At 39.1% G+C, this 17,635-nt stretch overlaps 1 protein-coding gene across 10 annotated transcripts in view; it reads right to left on the bottom strand.

Annotated features, from left to right (window-relative positions):
• NFIB (nuclear factor I B) overlaps positions 1-17,106 on the bottom strand; it is a 181,382-nt gene extending 164,276 nt beyond the window's left edge. For 9 of the 10 annotated variants that reach the window (XM_087741785.1, XM_087741790.1, XM_087741791.1 and 6 more), the window contains exons 1-2: positions 16,801-17,106; positions 10,120-10,651 (exon numbers count right to left, since the gene is read on the bottom strand). In XM_087741785.1, coding sequence (XP_087597911.1) covers positions 10,120-10,651; positions 16,801-16,830 — 562 coding nt within the window. In that variant the 5' untranslated portion in view covers positions 16,831-17,106. Of the gene's footprint in view, positions 1-10,119; positions 10,652-11,036; positions 11,170-16,800 lie in introns of those variants that run through there. The other variant, XM_087741787.1, reaches the window with a different exon arrangement.
• Positions 17,107-17,635: the final 529 nt, after the last annotated feature.

Raw genomic sequence — 17,635 nt, 5'->3', positions numbered from 1 at the left:
ATACCCATCTCAAAAAACTAAACTGTCCTAACAGACAAATTGCAGGTAATTATGGGAAGCACAAAGCCTACATCAAGAAGCTGACATTAGCATCAGGGACACTGATGGTAGGCAGCCTGTCGGGATATGGGGCCAATGACTCCCCCCTCACCAAGAGTAATTCTTAAGGACAAGTATTTTCCCCTAGAAACAAAGTGTTTCACCAAAAAAAAAAAAAGAAGGAAACAAATATTGTTCTTTCTCCCCTTTTGATGAGTTTAGATACTGCATCAAGCATAGAGTGTAAAGTCCTTTGCTTTAGAGACCGCAGTTGCTTTTGAATACAATCCAGGTCTTTAAGAAAATGATGTTTTGGTACTAAAGAAATTAAATAGCCACTTACGACACTGACATGAAATGCTTCTGCTTTTCATGTCAATAAATTATTTTGATCACTCTTTTTTTCCTAAAAATCAAAGTGGTGTGCACACACATTGCATTTTCATCACAAAACATTTTCAAAGAGGAATCTTCTTCCCAGCACATCCCACTCAAACAATGCTCACAGTGGAATGGGACTGACTAAGACTGATATTTTTTGCCCTTGAAAAACATAGCGAACCCATGCACCTCAACAGAAGAAAAATACACTGCAGCCTGAGAGAGGATAGATTTTCCCCCAGCCCCTAGAAATCCTCCTGCCACATCTTCCACTATGGAGGGTTGTCAGCTTCTCCCCATCTCTGTCAGCAGACAAAAGGTGTTGACATCAGGAGCACATCCAAGGGAGGACACGGCTGCTCTGGAGGGACACCACGAAACCCGCTGGGGTGTAAATTTGGGGCCAAGGTCTTCTTGTCAGCAATTACCACAAAGAACCAGAGGAAGTGGCGCGACTGCTGAACAACGGAGAGGTCAAGCAGTTTGCAGCCATTTTGTGACCCAGACAAGTCAAGGTCAAGAGATTCAGGTAGCAACTTGGCCTGGCCATGAGTTACAGCACAAATGAATTGTTTTAACAAATCGGCTTTGGTCAATTAAACCTAACAAGACATGTTGCATCACGTAGCAGGGTTCTTGACACTAAGGCCAAGAGCTGAGGCCAGCCTCATAAAACACGTCTTTTAACATGGCATAACAAATTTAAGGTAATCTGTCCAGAAACTGCAGATGTCAGAATAATAAAATACAAGTTGTCTTGACTAGGAGATGTTTTCACACTTTTAAATCAGGGACACTGGAGTGTAGTCATCCTTTCAAGACGTCTGGCATCATTTTCAATGGCATTAATCATGCAATGGAAAACTGATGTTGCAGTACATATACTTGCTATCTCTCAGACACAAGGCACTTCCGTAATAATCTTCTAAGCAAATCCAGCATTTTCTTGTTAGTTGCTTCATCAAAAAAGGCTGAAAATGGTTTGGCATTTTAGGCCAATGTAATTCACAAGCAAAAAATATATACTCTGTAAATATTTTAGTTATATTTAATTTCTAAAGACATAGAGTTTGTAATTACTGGATTCTAATGTGTATGCATTTCTTTGTTGCTGTTTTAAAGAAAAATGTATAAATCCTATGACATCTCAGAAGATAGCTTGTGAAGAATATGGCAAGATAACTGACTAAAAATTAAAATACAATGCTGAATTTAAGATAAATGTTCATACTTAACTTTCACTTGTTTAAATTCATCCTTTATGAAAATCTGTATAGTAATTCAGGTTAATATAACTTGAAGACTGGGAAGACAAATATATAAACTATATGTTCAAGACCTAAATGTTTAAAATTCTTAATTGCCAAATAACTGCAAATAATATGGAATTTACTTACTTGTGCACAGAATTTGCATCAAACCAATAGCAGAAAACTTAACTTCTTCCCTAATTTCTCAATGGACATGCTGAGTTTCTCAGAGTTCACTAACTGTGCATTTTTGCATTTGGCTTTCCTGTTCACTCTCTAAGAAAGAAAAGAGGAACTGTTTTGTTCAGTTTCCATGTGTATTTTTTTAGGGAGGAAATAATTAAAAGCCCACTTAAAGCTATAGAAATGCCTTTAGTGAAGTTGCCTTCACTTTAGTGAAGTTTCCCTTCTGCTCTAGAGATAGGTGGTTACTGTTAAAAGTGCAAGGTTTCTCCAAGGGAAAAGAACACTTAATGGTTGAATGGGCTTCGGCTAGGCTTTTGCACCGTGCTTTCCCCAGTGCCATATCATGGCAACTTCTCCTTATTTCAATTCTATTCCTTACAGTAAAAAAAAGTAGTTTAAAATGTCCCAAACACAGTAAGTAGTTAGGTGGAAACTAACATTAAAATGACTCCGATGTCCCTATAATTTTAAGTCGCCTTTTTGACTTAAGGAGGGGCACAGGGGCAAGAGAGATGTAACGCACAGGAGTCATGGGGCATGAAGGCAAGAAGCTCTGGTCCTCAGGCTGGCTAAAAACATCCAAAATGCTGCTATTGGTAAACACACCTTAGACTATCAGCCCTGCCTCAGACAGAATCCCCCACAAAAGCCAAGTCTGAAGTGCCCATCTCCCACCAACTGTGAAAAAAGTTAGAACAGAAGTCACACACCAATAACAAGGTTCCTAAGAAATGGCTAATGAAATATATTTATTTAAAATTTTAAAAGCACAATATACTTCAGAAAAGAAAAGAACCTCTCTGAAAAGAGAGCTTGGTGGGGGGAGAATGTGAGTAATCTTTTTGTAAATAAAACTTCGGGGGGAAAAGATTAACAGCTGTGCCAGAAGAATGTTCCCAACTTCACACACAACTCACTGCTCCCAGACAGTACAATATACACACCCAAATCAACTCTCTTTTCTCATGGACAAAGCTAATAAACTAAGATTTACTTCCCCTTTACTAGCTTCCGAGCCTTTCAAACCTCTTCTAATCCAGGTTTCACTGCCCTGAGCCAGGTTTTTAGCAACGGCTTCTGGAAGTTCGACCAGAGTTAAAAAAAATAAAAAGGGAGAGAGAGAGTAAAATCATGAAATGTCCCTATAACGAATGACATCTTCTTTGACATCTGTCAAACAAACTGGCTAATCACACAGACCTTCTTTCTTTTTCATGTTCACTTAGCATCTGGAAAGTGTCTCCAGATAAGGGATTTCTTCTCTGCCCCACAATGGAAGGAACAACCCTATTCAGTTAAGTTAGCCATTTAACTTGATCTGGAGATCATCCTAACCCAAGTGATTACAGCAAAGCAACATAGCACCTTGCTGCTGAGACTGGAACGTAATGCTTTAGGAAGCCTTTTGAATTACTGTGCTTGGCACTGTGGTACACTGCTCCAAGGACCAGAGTTTCGGAGGGCCAGCAGTCCTTGAGATGTCTACATTACTATACTAGCAGCAGGGAGGAGGAGAAGGAGGAAAAGCAGGGAAGACTGCAAAGCTAGAAAAAGAAGCAGACTTGACAGCAATCTCATGCAATTAACTTCAAAATCCAACCTGCAGTGGTATTTAGTGTTTAATTATTTTAATGAAGTTTTCACAGTTGCAATGAATTCAATATGCATAAAACCTAAGAAATTTAAAACATAAATCTCTGCTGTTATTCAAAGGATTTCCTTTATGAATTAGTGGTCTTATTTATAGTTTGAAACCATTTTTTTTGTTCCCAGCATTGTTCTTCTGTCTGAAACTACTGTGAAGCAAGAATCTTCTGTTTTCTTTTCTATTCTTTTCTTTACTTTATAGCTTCTTGCTGTCAATCTAAATGTCATTCATAAATTAACACTGACCTCTAAATTTGCAACTAGTTGCAAAGAATTTACTTAACCATAAGCCTCTTTTGCCTTAAACACAATTAATGTCATTTAACCCTGTGAAAATGACTCCCCTTGGTGTATCAGGTAAGAAAAACCAGAACAAGCTAAAAGTTCCTTCCTAAAATGTATATATATTTCATTCCTGACTGCAACAGTAAAATTAAATATGGAAAATTCCCTTTCCTCTTGCATGAACCTGTCATATGACCCGTAACCGTGTTCTGAGGGCAACTAAAATGAAAAAGAAAAGTATACATTTTTAATTCTTCAGATCTATTGTCTGAATGTCAGTTCACACATACACATGCTGAAAAATGAAAATTGATGGGTGGCCTTTTTAAATGTTTTAATATCCTACATCTTCATAAACAAAGCATCTATAACCGTCAATTGAAAAACATTATTACCCCCGCATATACACCAAATTAACCTCCATCTCCTAATGGCAAATGTCTTTCCTGCCTGTAATTTTCAGCTCAGTAGAGGTACTTGACAAAGTAGTCATTCAAAATTTTACACTAGAAAACTAGAAAAGAAATCAATACAGTGTCTTTTTCGGTTTACACAAAAAGTTTTTTAAGTTACATTTTCTGCATGCCTGAATAGACTGGAATTACTCAAAGTAATTCAAAGTTTTAAAAAGGTTTATTATTCTCCTTCAAATTCTTAAACTACAAAAAGCTCTTCTCATATGAGAGCAGATAAAATATAAACTCATACTTCTGCTTCTGCACTGGCTTTCTGATTCAAAATTGAGATTTAGCACAAGGGATCAGCATGCCATTTCACTGTGTAAGTAACAAGCTACTAGAGCACCTAGATGCCTATAGGTACAGGTGGTAATAAGCTCTATTTCCTGTTATTCCCAGTGTAACTAATAATTTGCTGTGTAAACTCCAACAAATCACCTTGTACCTTGACATATCCTCCTGCAAAACAGGTAAAATGTTCTACTGTATGTTCCCAGGTAAAGTATTCAGAAGGAGGCAAATCTTTAAAGTTAATGGAAGTAGGAACAATTATCAATTCAACGGATTGATTGATTCTTCTAAGCCCATTATTTTTTATTAATTGTATGTGGAAGCATCAACACACACAAGAAATGCAAGCCCTTGTCCAAAATCCATCTGGATGGTGTGACACTTAGACATAGGACATTAGACATAAGTCATATAAGTATGACTTATGCAGAAAGGAGACTGCTTAAAACATAATTTTGTTCGTGATTTTAGGTGGAATTTCTTGTAGTCACAGTAAACTAACCAAAATAATTTTATTTACCATTTTAAAATATGAAAAGTATTATTATAATATTACTATATTATCGATTTTCTATACTTACTAAATGAAAACTAAAGCATAACATGAAAATGACTACGCAAGCCTATTTCAAAATTTGAGCTCCCTATGAAAATAAATTCACAAAACTCAAAAAGCTTAATAAAAAGATCAAGCCATTGATAGACTGAGAGTTCACCCACCCACTCCTGCAATTCAGATAAATCCCATTTAAAAAAGAATTACAGTTCCTCCTGGAAGGAGGACACATTTTTCAAAGTAAGTCAGTGCATACATGTTGCCAGGACTGTCTTAAGTGAAAAAGTGATATCTCTGTTTGGTTAAGGATCACTGGATTGCCAGCGGTAAGCTAGGATAAAAACAGTTTTGAATCAATGCAAACGCGGCACTCTGCGCCCCAGCTGAGATTATCTGAAAATGCACTTATTACACAGTACAAAGCATGCTACCAAAAATCAGATAGGCCTGTGCCCCTCGCCCAAGTGGCTGCCGGCAGGAGGCATGTGGCATGTGGGCAGTGCCAGCACACAGCCACCTTGGTCACTGGGGACCCGCAAACATGCCGGCGGTGTGGCCAGAGGGTCCTGCACACAAAGTTCTCCCCTACCTAGGCTGCAGAAGCCAGCCCGCACCCTCCATCTCCCCCTTTTCTCCTTTCTCTTCCTTTTTTTTTTTTTTTCCCTGCCCTCCTCCCCAAGAGACAGAACACAGTCTGGTGCTTCAGGGACTCACATAGGCCAGGCTTCCTTCTGTGCAGCCCTTTGGGTAGGGCTGCTAATCCTTCTTATTAATTAACGAGATAATAGCAGTTAACCGGAAAGCAATATTAATGCTAACTATCTAGGAAACTTCCAACAGAAATGATTTAGTCTTTTTGCTGATTTTGTGGTAACAAAGTCATGCAGCTGGAACTGTAGCAGCATCTTGAGGGTTTAAGAAGTTAAAAAACCAAGAGTGCCTGAACAGTATTGGACTAAGGACATCTGCATGTATTTTCTGCCCTCCTTCTTGGATAGTTTAAAAGATCCTCCCCTCCCTCAACTTCAGAGTTTATTAACAGCTGGGGATGCGGGCTTCCCCAGTTATATCACTCTTACACAAGGATAAAGGAGAGTGTAAACAGTAACATGACTGATCTGAGAAATGTACTCTGAGAGGCACATGCATTAAAAACTCTTACAAATGTTTACCATTTACATGTACCATTGCTTTAGTCCTTTAAGCTCCCAAAGCATTTCTCAAGGTCTACTATGCTTCATTCAGTATGTGCTGAAATACCTAGCATCAAGTTTGCATTTTATTTATGCTGAAAAAAACAGCAGAGATGATGCAGGGATTAGGAATTCTGCAGATGAGGCACATATTTTATGTTTTAGAAAAAACAGCAATGCAATTTTTAATTTTTTTTTTTAATTAGCCATTGTAAGAGTAAGTAAAACATCTTTCAGAAGAAGGGATTTATATTATCTGGGTTCTGTTGCAGCAAACAAGTACTGCAGCTTTCATTCACTGATTGTCAAAAACTTTCCAATGTGCCCACTGCAATGCGGATGCCAACCAACGAATCAAAGGCATTCAGCAACTAGACAAAGAGGGTCTGATGCCAACCTCGGTGCCACTGGCAACCATTATTGGCATCAAGCACATTGTCTGCCTTTTTTTTCCCCTCTCCTGGCACTCGACAAACAAAATGGCGGTTCTTGTAGCAATGAGAACACAGCATAAGCGCTGCACTGAATCAAATACCATCAAATGATTTTATGGACTGAGATGCATTTCATACCAAACGATAGACACTCTCTGATGCCTGACAGAAAAAAAAAAAAAAAAAAAAGGCAGTTTTGTCAACAGAAGCAACATTCATGCCATTTTCAAGGTTTGGGCTTTTTAAAAACTCGGGGGGGGGGGGGGGAGGAGGGTGGACCTGATACACACAATAAGCAGAGCCCCATAGAAATGTGTTATGATTAAGAATTATTTTGATGTTAAACATTGATCACAGTGAGTACTTCCCATTTTCTTCCTCCATTTCAGTCAAAGAAGCAGCATAGTAACCTATGTCAAGCCCCTTTTTCTTTTTTTTTTTTTTTTTTAAGATCCTAAAGCATAAGAGGATAGTAGAAAGAGAATAGGGGGAAAAAAAGATGCTGAATTCTAAGGGAGGTGAGCAAAAAGTAGAAAAAGACTAAGTTGATCAATGACAGAACTTCATAGGTCAGTCCTTATTCCTTGTTTCAAGGCAGGCATGGAAGCAGAAGTTCTTTTTATTAAGAACTGAAAGGATTATTGACACTTCTAGATCTGGAAATTGTCAATATATTGTAACATTACTCTGCACTGCAATGCGGATGCCAACCAACAAATCACAGGCATCCTAGGCTAAACAAAGAAGGTCTGATGCCAATCCTGGTGCCACTGGCAACCATCACTGGCACTCAAACTACCCTTCCTCCTCTTTTTCCCCCTAATCTTCTTTTTTAAAGCAACAAAAAAACCCAAAACACTACTTGGCCCCTTTATTCATTTTATGTGCTAATTCCTTCTTCATATTTTGTTCAGGGATTTAATTGTTTCTATGTCTCCACTTAGTTTTTACATGATGCTATTAGGCGGGTTTATATATTCCAAAAGAGAAGTAAGAAGCAAAACAGCATGTGTGTAATGCAGCATTTTTGTTGACTTCATGCTTATCTTTTGTAAAGCCTGGTGCTCTTAATCAAGTGCACTACAAAGCGCCACAATTAACATGCTTTCAAGGAGAAGAGAGAATCAAAGTTTGACAAAATGGAAAAAAAAATACAAAGATAACTTAATATGACTTCTTCAAGAAGACAGTCAACAGATGTTAATGGAAGATTTACTGTGAAGCAGCAAGACAGATACAAAATACATGCAGTTTACAATAAACAAAAGGGCCTACTAAGGGTGACTTGGTACATAGAAATCAGCCAGCTTCATCTTCCAGTATATTCTCAACGTAGCATCATGTAACTTTGAAAGTTATAATATTACAGCATGCTTATCTTACTCATTTCTGATTAGACAAGTGTTTTAAATAAACTGCTATTCTCAATCCATTTAAATCAATAAAATCAGCTATGCCCTGCAATTCCTTCTCCCACTTCAAATTATGGGCTTCCAACAACTTAAAAGTGGACAGTGTGTAAGAGTACTCTGACCCCAGCTCCTTTGGCTCAAGAGCTACTTAAACTGTTTTGCCTCCCTTTGTAGTTTTGGCTTTTAGAGACAGGTAAATCCATTAGAATTAATCAGTAAGCTATGTCTTGCAATATATGCATTCAAAATATCATTTGAATTTTTCTTTACAAAAGGAGTTTAAAGGTACAAATTATTTGTAATTAAGCTATTTTGTTTAATGCTATCAAAGAAATCTTTCTTCCTATGTTATAGGGGATCAGATTTACCAGACTCTGCAGCCACTTAAAGTCACTGCAAAATATCTGTGTTGTCTACTGCTGTGGAGAGAAAAATATAAAAATTACAAGCAGGGAAAAAAAAAAAAACCAACAACATATTTTTTCATGATGAATAATCCAAAAAATTGAACCCTATTTATATGTTCACGTAAACATAGTGCTCCACTTGCGTGAGTAAATGCTAAAAGACAAATTCACTGAAAACAAAAAGGTCGTGTTGTGTATCTGTTCTTTTAAAGAATGAGTACACACCAAATGAAGACATGCGCAATTTTACTTTTTTCTTACTAACAAAATCCATTCCGTTTGTTTTTCAGTTAAATCCCGCAGTTATGCATTGGGCATCAGATAACAGCCTGCCATCTGCCCTTCTGCAGGCCATTTCTGCCTACTACCAGCCCAAGTTGTGAAATGGCCCACCATCTGCGGCCAGTCGAACTTTCCCTAGTTGAGATCTGCGGCTAAAAAAGAAATGCTTTATTACTGCTGAACAGTCAGCAATACAAAGACATCTAGAGGATGGTATAATCACCAGAAAGAACCAAAATGACCCCTCACAGAGAAAAAGCGTTTAAGAAGGCTTAGTATCGGGGGGGGGAACCTGTATCTACTTACAGCCATTTACAGTTTCGGGGAACCTGCCTATGAGTATTGTTATCTGAATATGCATTATTACTAGCAGTTTTTTCCCCGATATGTGATTATCAGAAGCCCTGGTTTTATTTCCATTCTGTAAAACTAAGTTTAAGAACCTTTTCCATAGTGTTCCTGCAAATTTCCACATTTAAATTATCTGCGAAATAAAATTAAGTATACGGGTGTGATTATGAAAATACCCTTTTCATGGAAAATTCTCTCAAAATATTACAACTTGGACCTTTGTTTTAAAGCTCAGATAGGTAAGATGAGCTAGTGTAAAATAGCTGGTGGTGTAAAATAGCTAGTGATATAAAATAGGAATAAAACGTTAAGTACTGTATGCTGTAATTCTGACTACATATGGTATTTACAAGGCAGTATTTCTGTTCTAAAGTTTTTTCATGTTTTATATTATAGACGTGAGAAAGTCTACAATTGCTCCTCAAAGTGATAGTAGGTTCATCAGTTTAAGGATGAATTCTTGATAATTTGTAACTACAAAGACAATAATAAATATTTATAGAATTTATTATGATTGTGCAATTGCACGTACTTGCATCTGTTACTAACAGTACTGGGGGAACTAAAAAAAAAACAACTTGAAAAACAAGGAGAATGTTTTCTGAAGTCATGACTGGAAAAACTACACAATATATTGCCACTTTTTGAAAAAAAAAAAAAAGGCAACTTCAAAAGAACTGAAGTGCTACCTTGGTATGTCCCTTTCTCTCTTGAAAGAGAACAAGGCATGTATGTCAAACATACATGTCATTTACACAGGTCTGTAGGAATGTGTGTGTATGTAAGTATATACGTATACATGCTGATTTACATATGGATATGTAGCCACATTATGTCTATAGACCACAGAATAATGTTTCACTGGAAGCCAGCCCATAGGGGAAACAGGGCTACTTGGAATCAGAGTTTGACATACTAACATAGAAACATGACAATCTGATTCCTACCTTGCTCCTGCACGTAGTATGCCAAAAACAAATCAAGCTCCTTGACTGATACTGTTATGTGATGTGGCTGGACGCAAAGTGCTGGATTTGTGCAATGTGGGGATTTCATGAGCCGCTCTCCATCCGTACTTTCCAAGGGGATGCCTTTGAACAGGATCACCATGACTAGATCCAGACGCCAGACTTTGTCAGCCTGTCGCAGGCAGTCGATTCTCCTAATCTTACCCTTCTGGTCAGGATTGGACAATACACAGCATGGGTGCTTCTTCCCAGTCACCGTGAGCACAAAATCCTCCCGGAACTCTTGGCGAATATCTTTGCGCAGCTTGGCCAGGAGCCTGGATGCCCACTTCTGTTTAATTTCAGGCTTTTCGCTAAGCAGCTCATCCTTGACTGCTCTTTCCTCATCCTTTGACATTCGTTTCTCATGTTTTTTAAAGTACTTGCGTTTTCGAGCCTGAAGGTTGAACCAAGTATAGGCAATTGCACGGACATGTGGAAGAAGTGCCTCAATGAACGGGTGAAATTCATCCTGTGGAAAGAAGTGGAGGAGAAAAAAAAGAACAGAAGAAGAAAACTCAAAGTCAGTAAGTTATCATAATCAAAGCAGTTTCTGAAAATCTTAAAGTGAAATCCAAGGTGAAGAAAATAAACACTTAAAATTTACACAAATTTCTGCATAACACCTTTTACGCAATTACTAGCACTGTCAGACAGCAGACAGAAAGTACACAGAGAATCACATTTTCCCCATATTTCACTCTCTGAAAAAAACATGTGAAGATTTTATTTTGTATGCCTCCTCTCACTTCATCCCGCAACACTGCAGAGAGAACATCATTTAAAAGAGATGCTACCAAGATGTTTTTTTCTAACATTTAAATATCTGAGTGAACAGCTAACATTAAGAAAAGTACCATTGCACAAAGAGGACACTATACGGTTTTAAAAAATCTGAGCAGAAACGTTCAGAAGGCTGAGGCGAATGCCACAGTTCATTTCTCTTCTCTGTGGCACAGAAACACAAAGCATATACATGCTCAGTGTAATGCCACACAGTTCCCGCTTTTGGAGCATGCTCTCAGCAAGAGACTGCTGGTGGCACAAAGAGCATGCGCCATTAAACTTGATCCATTTTCTTATCAAACGTCCAACATTCCAGCACTGAAACGGCACCATTCCAGTGGTGGTAACTAGAGAAACCAGTATACAGTAAGGGAAAGTGGGCAAAAGACACAGCGTGTCGTATACAAATCCTGAACAGAAGCTTCTGTACTTTCAGCTCTTCAGGCTTCCCTCCCACCACCCCCAAACTCTGTAAAATAAAAGTTTATGAAGTTGAGAACAAAAATTATATTTATGTTCTTCCGGCAGCTCCACTGTGGGTTTTGAAGCCCCACAGAGTCAGTTAATTTGTTAACTGATCACATGAGTGTGGCAATTATTCTAAACCCCTTAAAAATCAATCTGAGGTGTACAATGAAAAATGGCAACTTGGCACAAACTTTGCATTCTTTGTGTTTCTGCATGCTGTGGCAGAGTGACATTACGAGTGCACCGCTGGTCAAATGCTGCTTTTGTGAAATCCATGCAATTTATTTACAGTTCCAAAATATCCCTTTCTGTCATCTGGCTTCACCTGCAAGTTCTTATCTTCTGCCTAGCAGCGATATGGATTGCATTAAGGAGGTAATGCTTAGTTGTCGTCTACAAGCACATCCTATAGCAATTAAATTAATTCGTTTTGTCTGCTTCAAGTACCATCCTACACATCGATGTTAATATCTAAATAGGCCTTTCCCAAAAACTAATGCCTCTTTTCCATGAGCAAATCCGATGTTTAAAACAGCGTGATCTGCTTATCAAACATTACTGTATTTTGGTTTAGGAGGGAGACGTTAGGGGAGGTATCTTTCTTCCTGCGTGCAGGCATATTTAGTTTTAAATACCATGTAGATTGCTCATCATACTGAGGGGCATGGTGCAATCAAACTAAAACTGAACCTTTTTTATACAATTATATTCGAGAATACATTTAACAAACTAATATTTTAGCTACGCTGCTAGACAAGGAATGAACTATGTTTAATCAATAGGCTGATTAACTACATTAGGTAAAAATGATGAAAGCATAACTAATGGTCTCAATTAAACAGAGTTCAGATTGCCATTGTAGAAGCTTCAGGCCAAGAATTTAGTATTTAAATCTTCAAATTTCAAACAAACTTCAAAATTTCCTGAATGGTAAAAAACCCCACTAGATCTAGTTACCGCTCTCTCCTAACCGTCCTCAAATCAAACAGAAAACAGCAGAAAAGTTGCAAGCAATTTACCTATGACCATGTTACCTTCACAGAAAAAAAGAAAACCAAAAAAAAAAAAAAAGAAAAAAGATGAGAGAGACAACATAGGAAGATAATTCAGGACATAAACATTTGCATTACAGTATGATGCTTGACAAAGAGTGACAAAGGCAATAATTAAACCGATCAGTAATTTCCAGAAGAGATTTGAACAATTCTGATACTATACTGGCACATAAAACTAGGCCATGGAAAGAGTTAAACCACAATCTGTTCTTTGTGTGGGAAGGCAATACTGCTCTGAGTAACCACAGCCCATGATAAGACTTCCCTATCTTCATACGTTTTCTGATGCCATGCTTTTTTTCCCTTCAATTATAACTACTAAAGAAAGTTTATTTTTTCTTCTACAGAAGTCATCTTAATCAAAGTATTCAAATAAAGTTAAAAAAATAAAATAAGCATAGAAACTGTGCAGTATTAAATCCTTACAATTCATTTTAGACTGAATAAAACAGATTTACTACAGATTTTGAAAATTCTAACAGCTGGGGCTAAAGGTGAAGTGAAGAGAGGGGGCTGAAGAGCTTTGGGAGAAATGAATTTTTGCCCCAATACAATGATTTCCCCTACACCTAAACAGACTTGAGCATTTATAACTTAAAATGGCAATAAAATTAATGTGGAAATATTCTACACTACTAGAATGCTGCACGTATAGTTTTCATTTTTAAGAAAAACATCACAAACTATTTTGGAATGGCTATGCCTTTGGATAATGCACATAGTATTACCAATAATAACGTATAGCATTTTACATCTATGAAAATTTTATAGAGAAAAATTCCACTTTTTACATTCCAATCTGTAGTGGTTGAATGTTTCCTTTTCAAAGAGTGAAGAAAAAAAAAAAAAAAAAACAAACAAAAAACAAACCACACAACCTTTTTAAAACTGTATTCAGGCTTTTCTTTCATAATGTCATTAAGTCCTAAACATATAAATATATGTGAAAGAGTGTAAAGGAGAAACACAGCAAAGAACATCCTGTTCTAAAGCAATATTATCAGGTATCTTTGAGAGTTTCATTGTGCATCTGGAGTCCTTTCAAATGAAACATTACTTGACAAGAAGAAGTGCCCATAAAAATGATCCTAAATGGAGATTTGTAATTAATCACACACGTTCTCCACTAAACCTCCTAAAAAGCCACCTACAGAATTTGATTTTTTCCCCCCTTAATGTTCACAGAGGCAATATTGAAACATTTTTTTATGTGGCACTTACCCGTGTGCCACAGTTGCTCTTGCAATAAAGTGATTAATGGAGGTAAGATTTTGAAATGTCATATCAAATGGCTTAGGTGAACCATTGTGCACTCGCAATTTAAATTAATATGGAAGTTACTATATAATAATATTTCTGTAGCTTGTAAATAAAGGAAAAAATACCAGTCATCTAATGATGATAGGTAGGCCAGATTTTCTTTTTGGAAAAGGTAAAGGGGAAACGCAGCGCCCTTCTCCTATCTTCCACTTTTATAAACTTTGTGTCAGTTCATGTGAGTTTGAACTGACAACCATATAATAAATATACCAGGCAGAAATCTAGAACATGTACTCAATTTCCCTGCATGGATATTCTCTGTGCCTAATGAAGCAACATATTCCAGGAGGAAAAGAAAACGACAACATATTCTGAGTTTCCTGGACCACCATAACATAAAAATAAACCATGGCAAAAATATCACAAGAGACCAAGCACTTAAAGGCATGCAGTAGCTGCATCCTATCATGCCTCAGCAAGAGAGATAAATGCAGTTTACACTAATTCCAAAACAGGGGGAAAGAGGCATGTGGGAAGGAGAGGAAAGGACCCCCAAAAAATTAAATTGCATTTGGTAAGTCTTCATTCTTTCTTGGAGCTATTTTATACCCACCAAACTTTTATTGAAAGAGTGGTGGGTAACATTCAAATTGCCAAGGTTTGTCTTAAAGCTGTACTTTGGATTTTAGACTTGTTTCTAAAAGGTGATTCAGCGCTGTCTCGGCACAAATTGAACTACTGCTTTCACAAGGAGCTCAGTCCATACAGGTGTTCTGTATTTAGAACTTTTACCAAAATATTTTCTTCTGAGCATACACGACCATAGTCAACATGCACAGCAAGAGCCCTAGAGACGGAGAACACAATAGACAGAACAATTTTGGCAGTACTACTTTAACTCAGTCGCAACTCAATAAGGTTAATCAATCTTTTTGCTTTAAATAAATAAATAAAAAAAGTATAAATTCTCATTGCCAGTGTAATCTTAATTTTTAATTTCTGAAGAGGAAATATGATTTTTAAAATGCCTTTATCATTCCAAATAGGTAGAGAAAGATCCCAAATTAAAATCAATTTGCTGCAACTGTGTTCCATGTATGTACCACTAAATGGGAACGGTCTCTGGATGGCACATGATACAGCGTGATTGCAAAATATTATGGAGAAGATATCAATGCACGAAAGCCAGGAATTGCTTTCTTGTATTTATGGCTGTAGTTGTGTTTTTCTATACACCTGAGTGACGGATTTTAATACAGATTTGTAAAGAATGAGGAAATCTATTACATCTGTGAGTCCAAAAAGCAAACATATGGAAAAAAAATGTCTTTAGAGCAGGAAACAACAAAATGTACTGCCCGCTGTAATAGAGGTGGTAATGAAAATTTGCTTGTTTCCAATGTAAAAACCGCTTTCTTAAGTTGTACTCTCAGGTTTATACTCTGGTGCAGAGGTCTTATTGCCTGTCAATAATTTCACAGGATGGACAGCCCACACAGAATTAATTTCTCCTAATTGCAGATTCCACCATAAGTAATTATTTCTATGTGTGTACCTGTAAGCATGTGTGTATCTGTTACACAAAACGCTTCCTACATGCATTCATTTCTCTTTTGAAGAAGAAATATCTCAACAGTACTCTTTTCCAGCTTTGCTCCACTGCAGCTCACGTTTACTTGCTGAAAATATCCATATCTAAGTCAATCACACTTAGATGCCAAACAAAATATAAACAATAAAAAATGTGTCAGCCAAAAAGCTACAGGACTGTATCCAATCACTGAATAAGCCTTATCATTGTTGCCATCTTCATTCACAATTTATGAATACTTCAGACCTTCTGAATTACAATGCTTTCTAATTGTGGAATAACTTAAATCATATTTATTTATTCACCGTGCAGCTATAAGTGTATCGTTGGCCGCTTAATAACAGTGTTGCAGGAGACGTTACTTTCGCATATTTTCTGCTTCTTTAGCTATTTGTTGCACCAATGTGGAAGCAAGCAGTTATCGCTTCATCAATTTACATCACATCCTCCCAAGACAGACTTTCACAAAAGCTTCTGAAAACTATTCCCTGGCTCTACGGACCGGCTTCACCCTCCGCAACAGGCTCCGCTGCCCCGGCGCTCGCTCCCCATTACGGTGCCCCCGCCGAGGAGGCTCCCGGGGCAGCCGGGGCACGTCCCAAGCCTGCTCCCTAAGCCCCTCGGTCTCAAAAACCGCTTTTTGCGGCGGTGGGGACCCCCGCTGGGTCTGACCCCGCTCGGCTCCGCGCCGCGCCGCCGCCCCCCGCCCTCCGCGCCCCGGCCCCGGCTTCGCCCCGCTCCCCTCCGCCGTCCCGGTGACAGCCGCCGCCGAGGCTTGAAAAGCGGCTGCGAATGGGGTTGTGAAAACCGGCGGGACCGTTCCCCTCGCCCGGGAGGACGCAGGCTCGTCCGCGGGCATCGCAGTTTAGCCGGGAGGGGGGAAAGCGCCGTGCCCCGCCGCAAGCGAGCGAGCAACTGCTGCACAGCTCGGTCATCCCCGCTCAGGTCGCCCTCGCTGTTGGCAGGCTACATATTATTAATTAAGCATAAGACGGGATTACTTCGCACCGGCGAGCGCTCATTTTTTGTCAAAAACCGCACTTCTCCTTTCAGACCCCTTCATTAGACTCTGCGTAAACTGGCGAGCTGAAAAGAGAGCAAACTGTTTGATTCCAATCAAATCAATACTTCTGAAACCTGCTTTTTAGTGTCATTACGCTCATTTCCATTTGGTTAACCTTTGACTTCTTATGCACCAACAATTAACAGTATTTGTCTGCGGGTGACGCTTTGAATGGATCTCCCCAAAACAATGGCCTGGTACAGTTTATTCTCCACTATTCCCTCGTGCGAGAGGAGTTTGGATCTGACAAGCAGTTACAACTGCGCTTTAACCCGTTACAACTACTAGCAATGACTCATTAACAACGCACATACATACAAAAAATTTAAAAAAAAAAAAACCACACGTGAAAATAAAGAAATAAATTAACAAATAAATTAAATAAAACGCGTCTATACCTGAGTGAGACAGATTGGAGAATACATCATGACTTCGCTTTGAGAACACGCTGCCCGGAGAGCCCCTAAGAAAAGCCTCAAAAAGGAATAATTTCATCTATTCATTTTACAGTCATCTGAGACTCAAGGAAGATGAAATCAATCAGGACGGGGCTCTGCCCTGGATCACCACAACTTCACAACAAACCCCAGTCCTCCTTAAATAGCCAAAGATTCAAGTTCACTCCGTGTGCTAGATTTCCCGGGGTGAAATCCAATCTACACTTTTAACCCTCTTGTAGTCGGCGGCGCAGGAGTCTTGCTTTTGCTGCTGCTGCTGCTGGTGGTTGTTTTGCAGATGAGGGGGGAAGGACTCGAGGGAGGGGGGGTGGGCGGGAGGATTTTTTTGTTTGGCCTTTTTTTTTTTTTAATCCCCCCCCCTTTTTTTTTTTTTTTTTAAGAAGTTGTTGTTGGTGGGTTATTACGGCACTGTCACCACGCTCTCGAAAGTTCAAGGTTACAGCCCGGAGCGGAGGAGGAAAATCCCGGGGAGCGATGGCAGAGGCGAAACTTCGCCGGGCAGCGACCACGCGTGCGGGAGCGAGCCGGCGCGGGAGCGCGCGCCCCGGGCGGGCAGCGCGCGGGCCGCGGGCCGCGGCCCCCACCCCCCCACCACCCCCACCCCCGGCGGCCTCTGCCCGCCCGCCCTCGCCCTGCGGGTAATGGTGAGAGGCTGCTTTCCAAACGCCCGCTGTAATCAAAGTGATCTCTTCAAAATTCAAACGATAAATCTCTCCCTCGCGCGCCCTCCCGATTTGCTCCCGCCGTGTCCTTGTGTGTCGTGTCTGTGTGTCGT

Source organism: Nipponia nippon, unplaced genomic scaffold, assembly GCF_047370975.1.
Source record: "Nipponia nippon isolate SJK-2023a ecotype South Korea unplaced genomic scaffold, ASM4737097v1 scaffold_8, whole genome shotgun sequence".
NCBI lineage: Eukaryota > Metazoa > Chordata > Aves > Pelecaniformes > Threskiornithidae > Nipponia > Nipponia nippon.
This window is presented reverse-complemented; position numbering and strand designations above follow the sequence as displayed.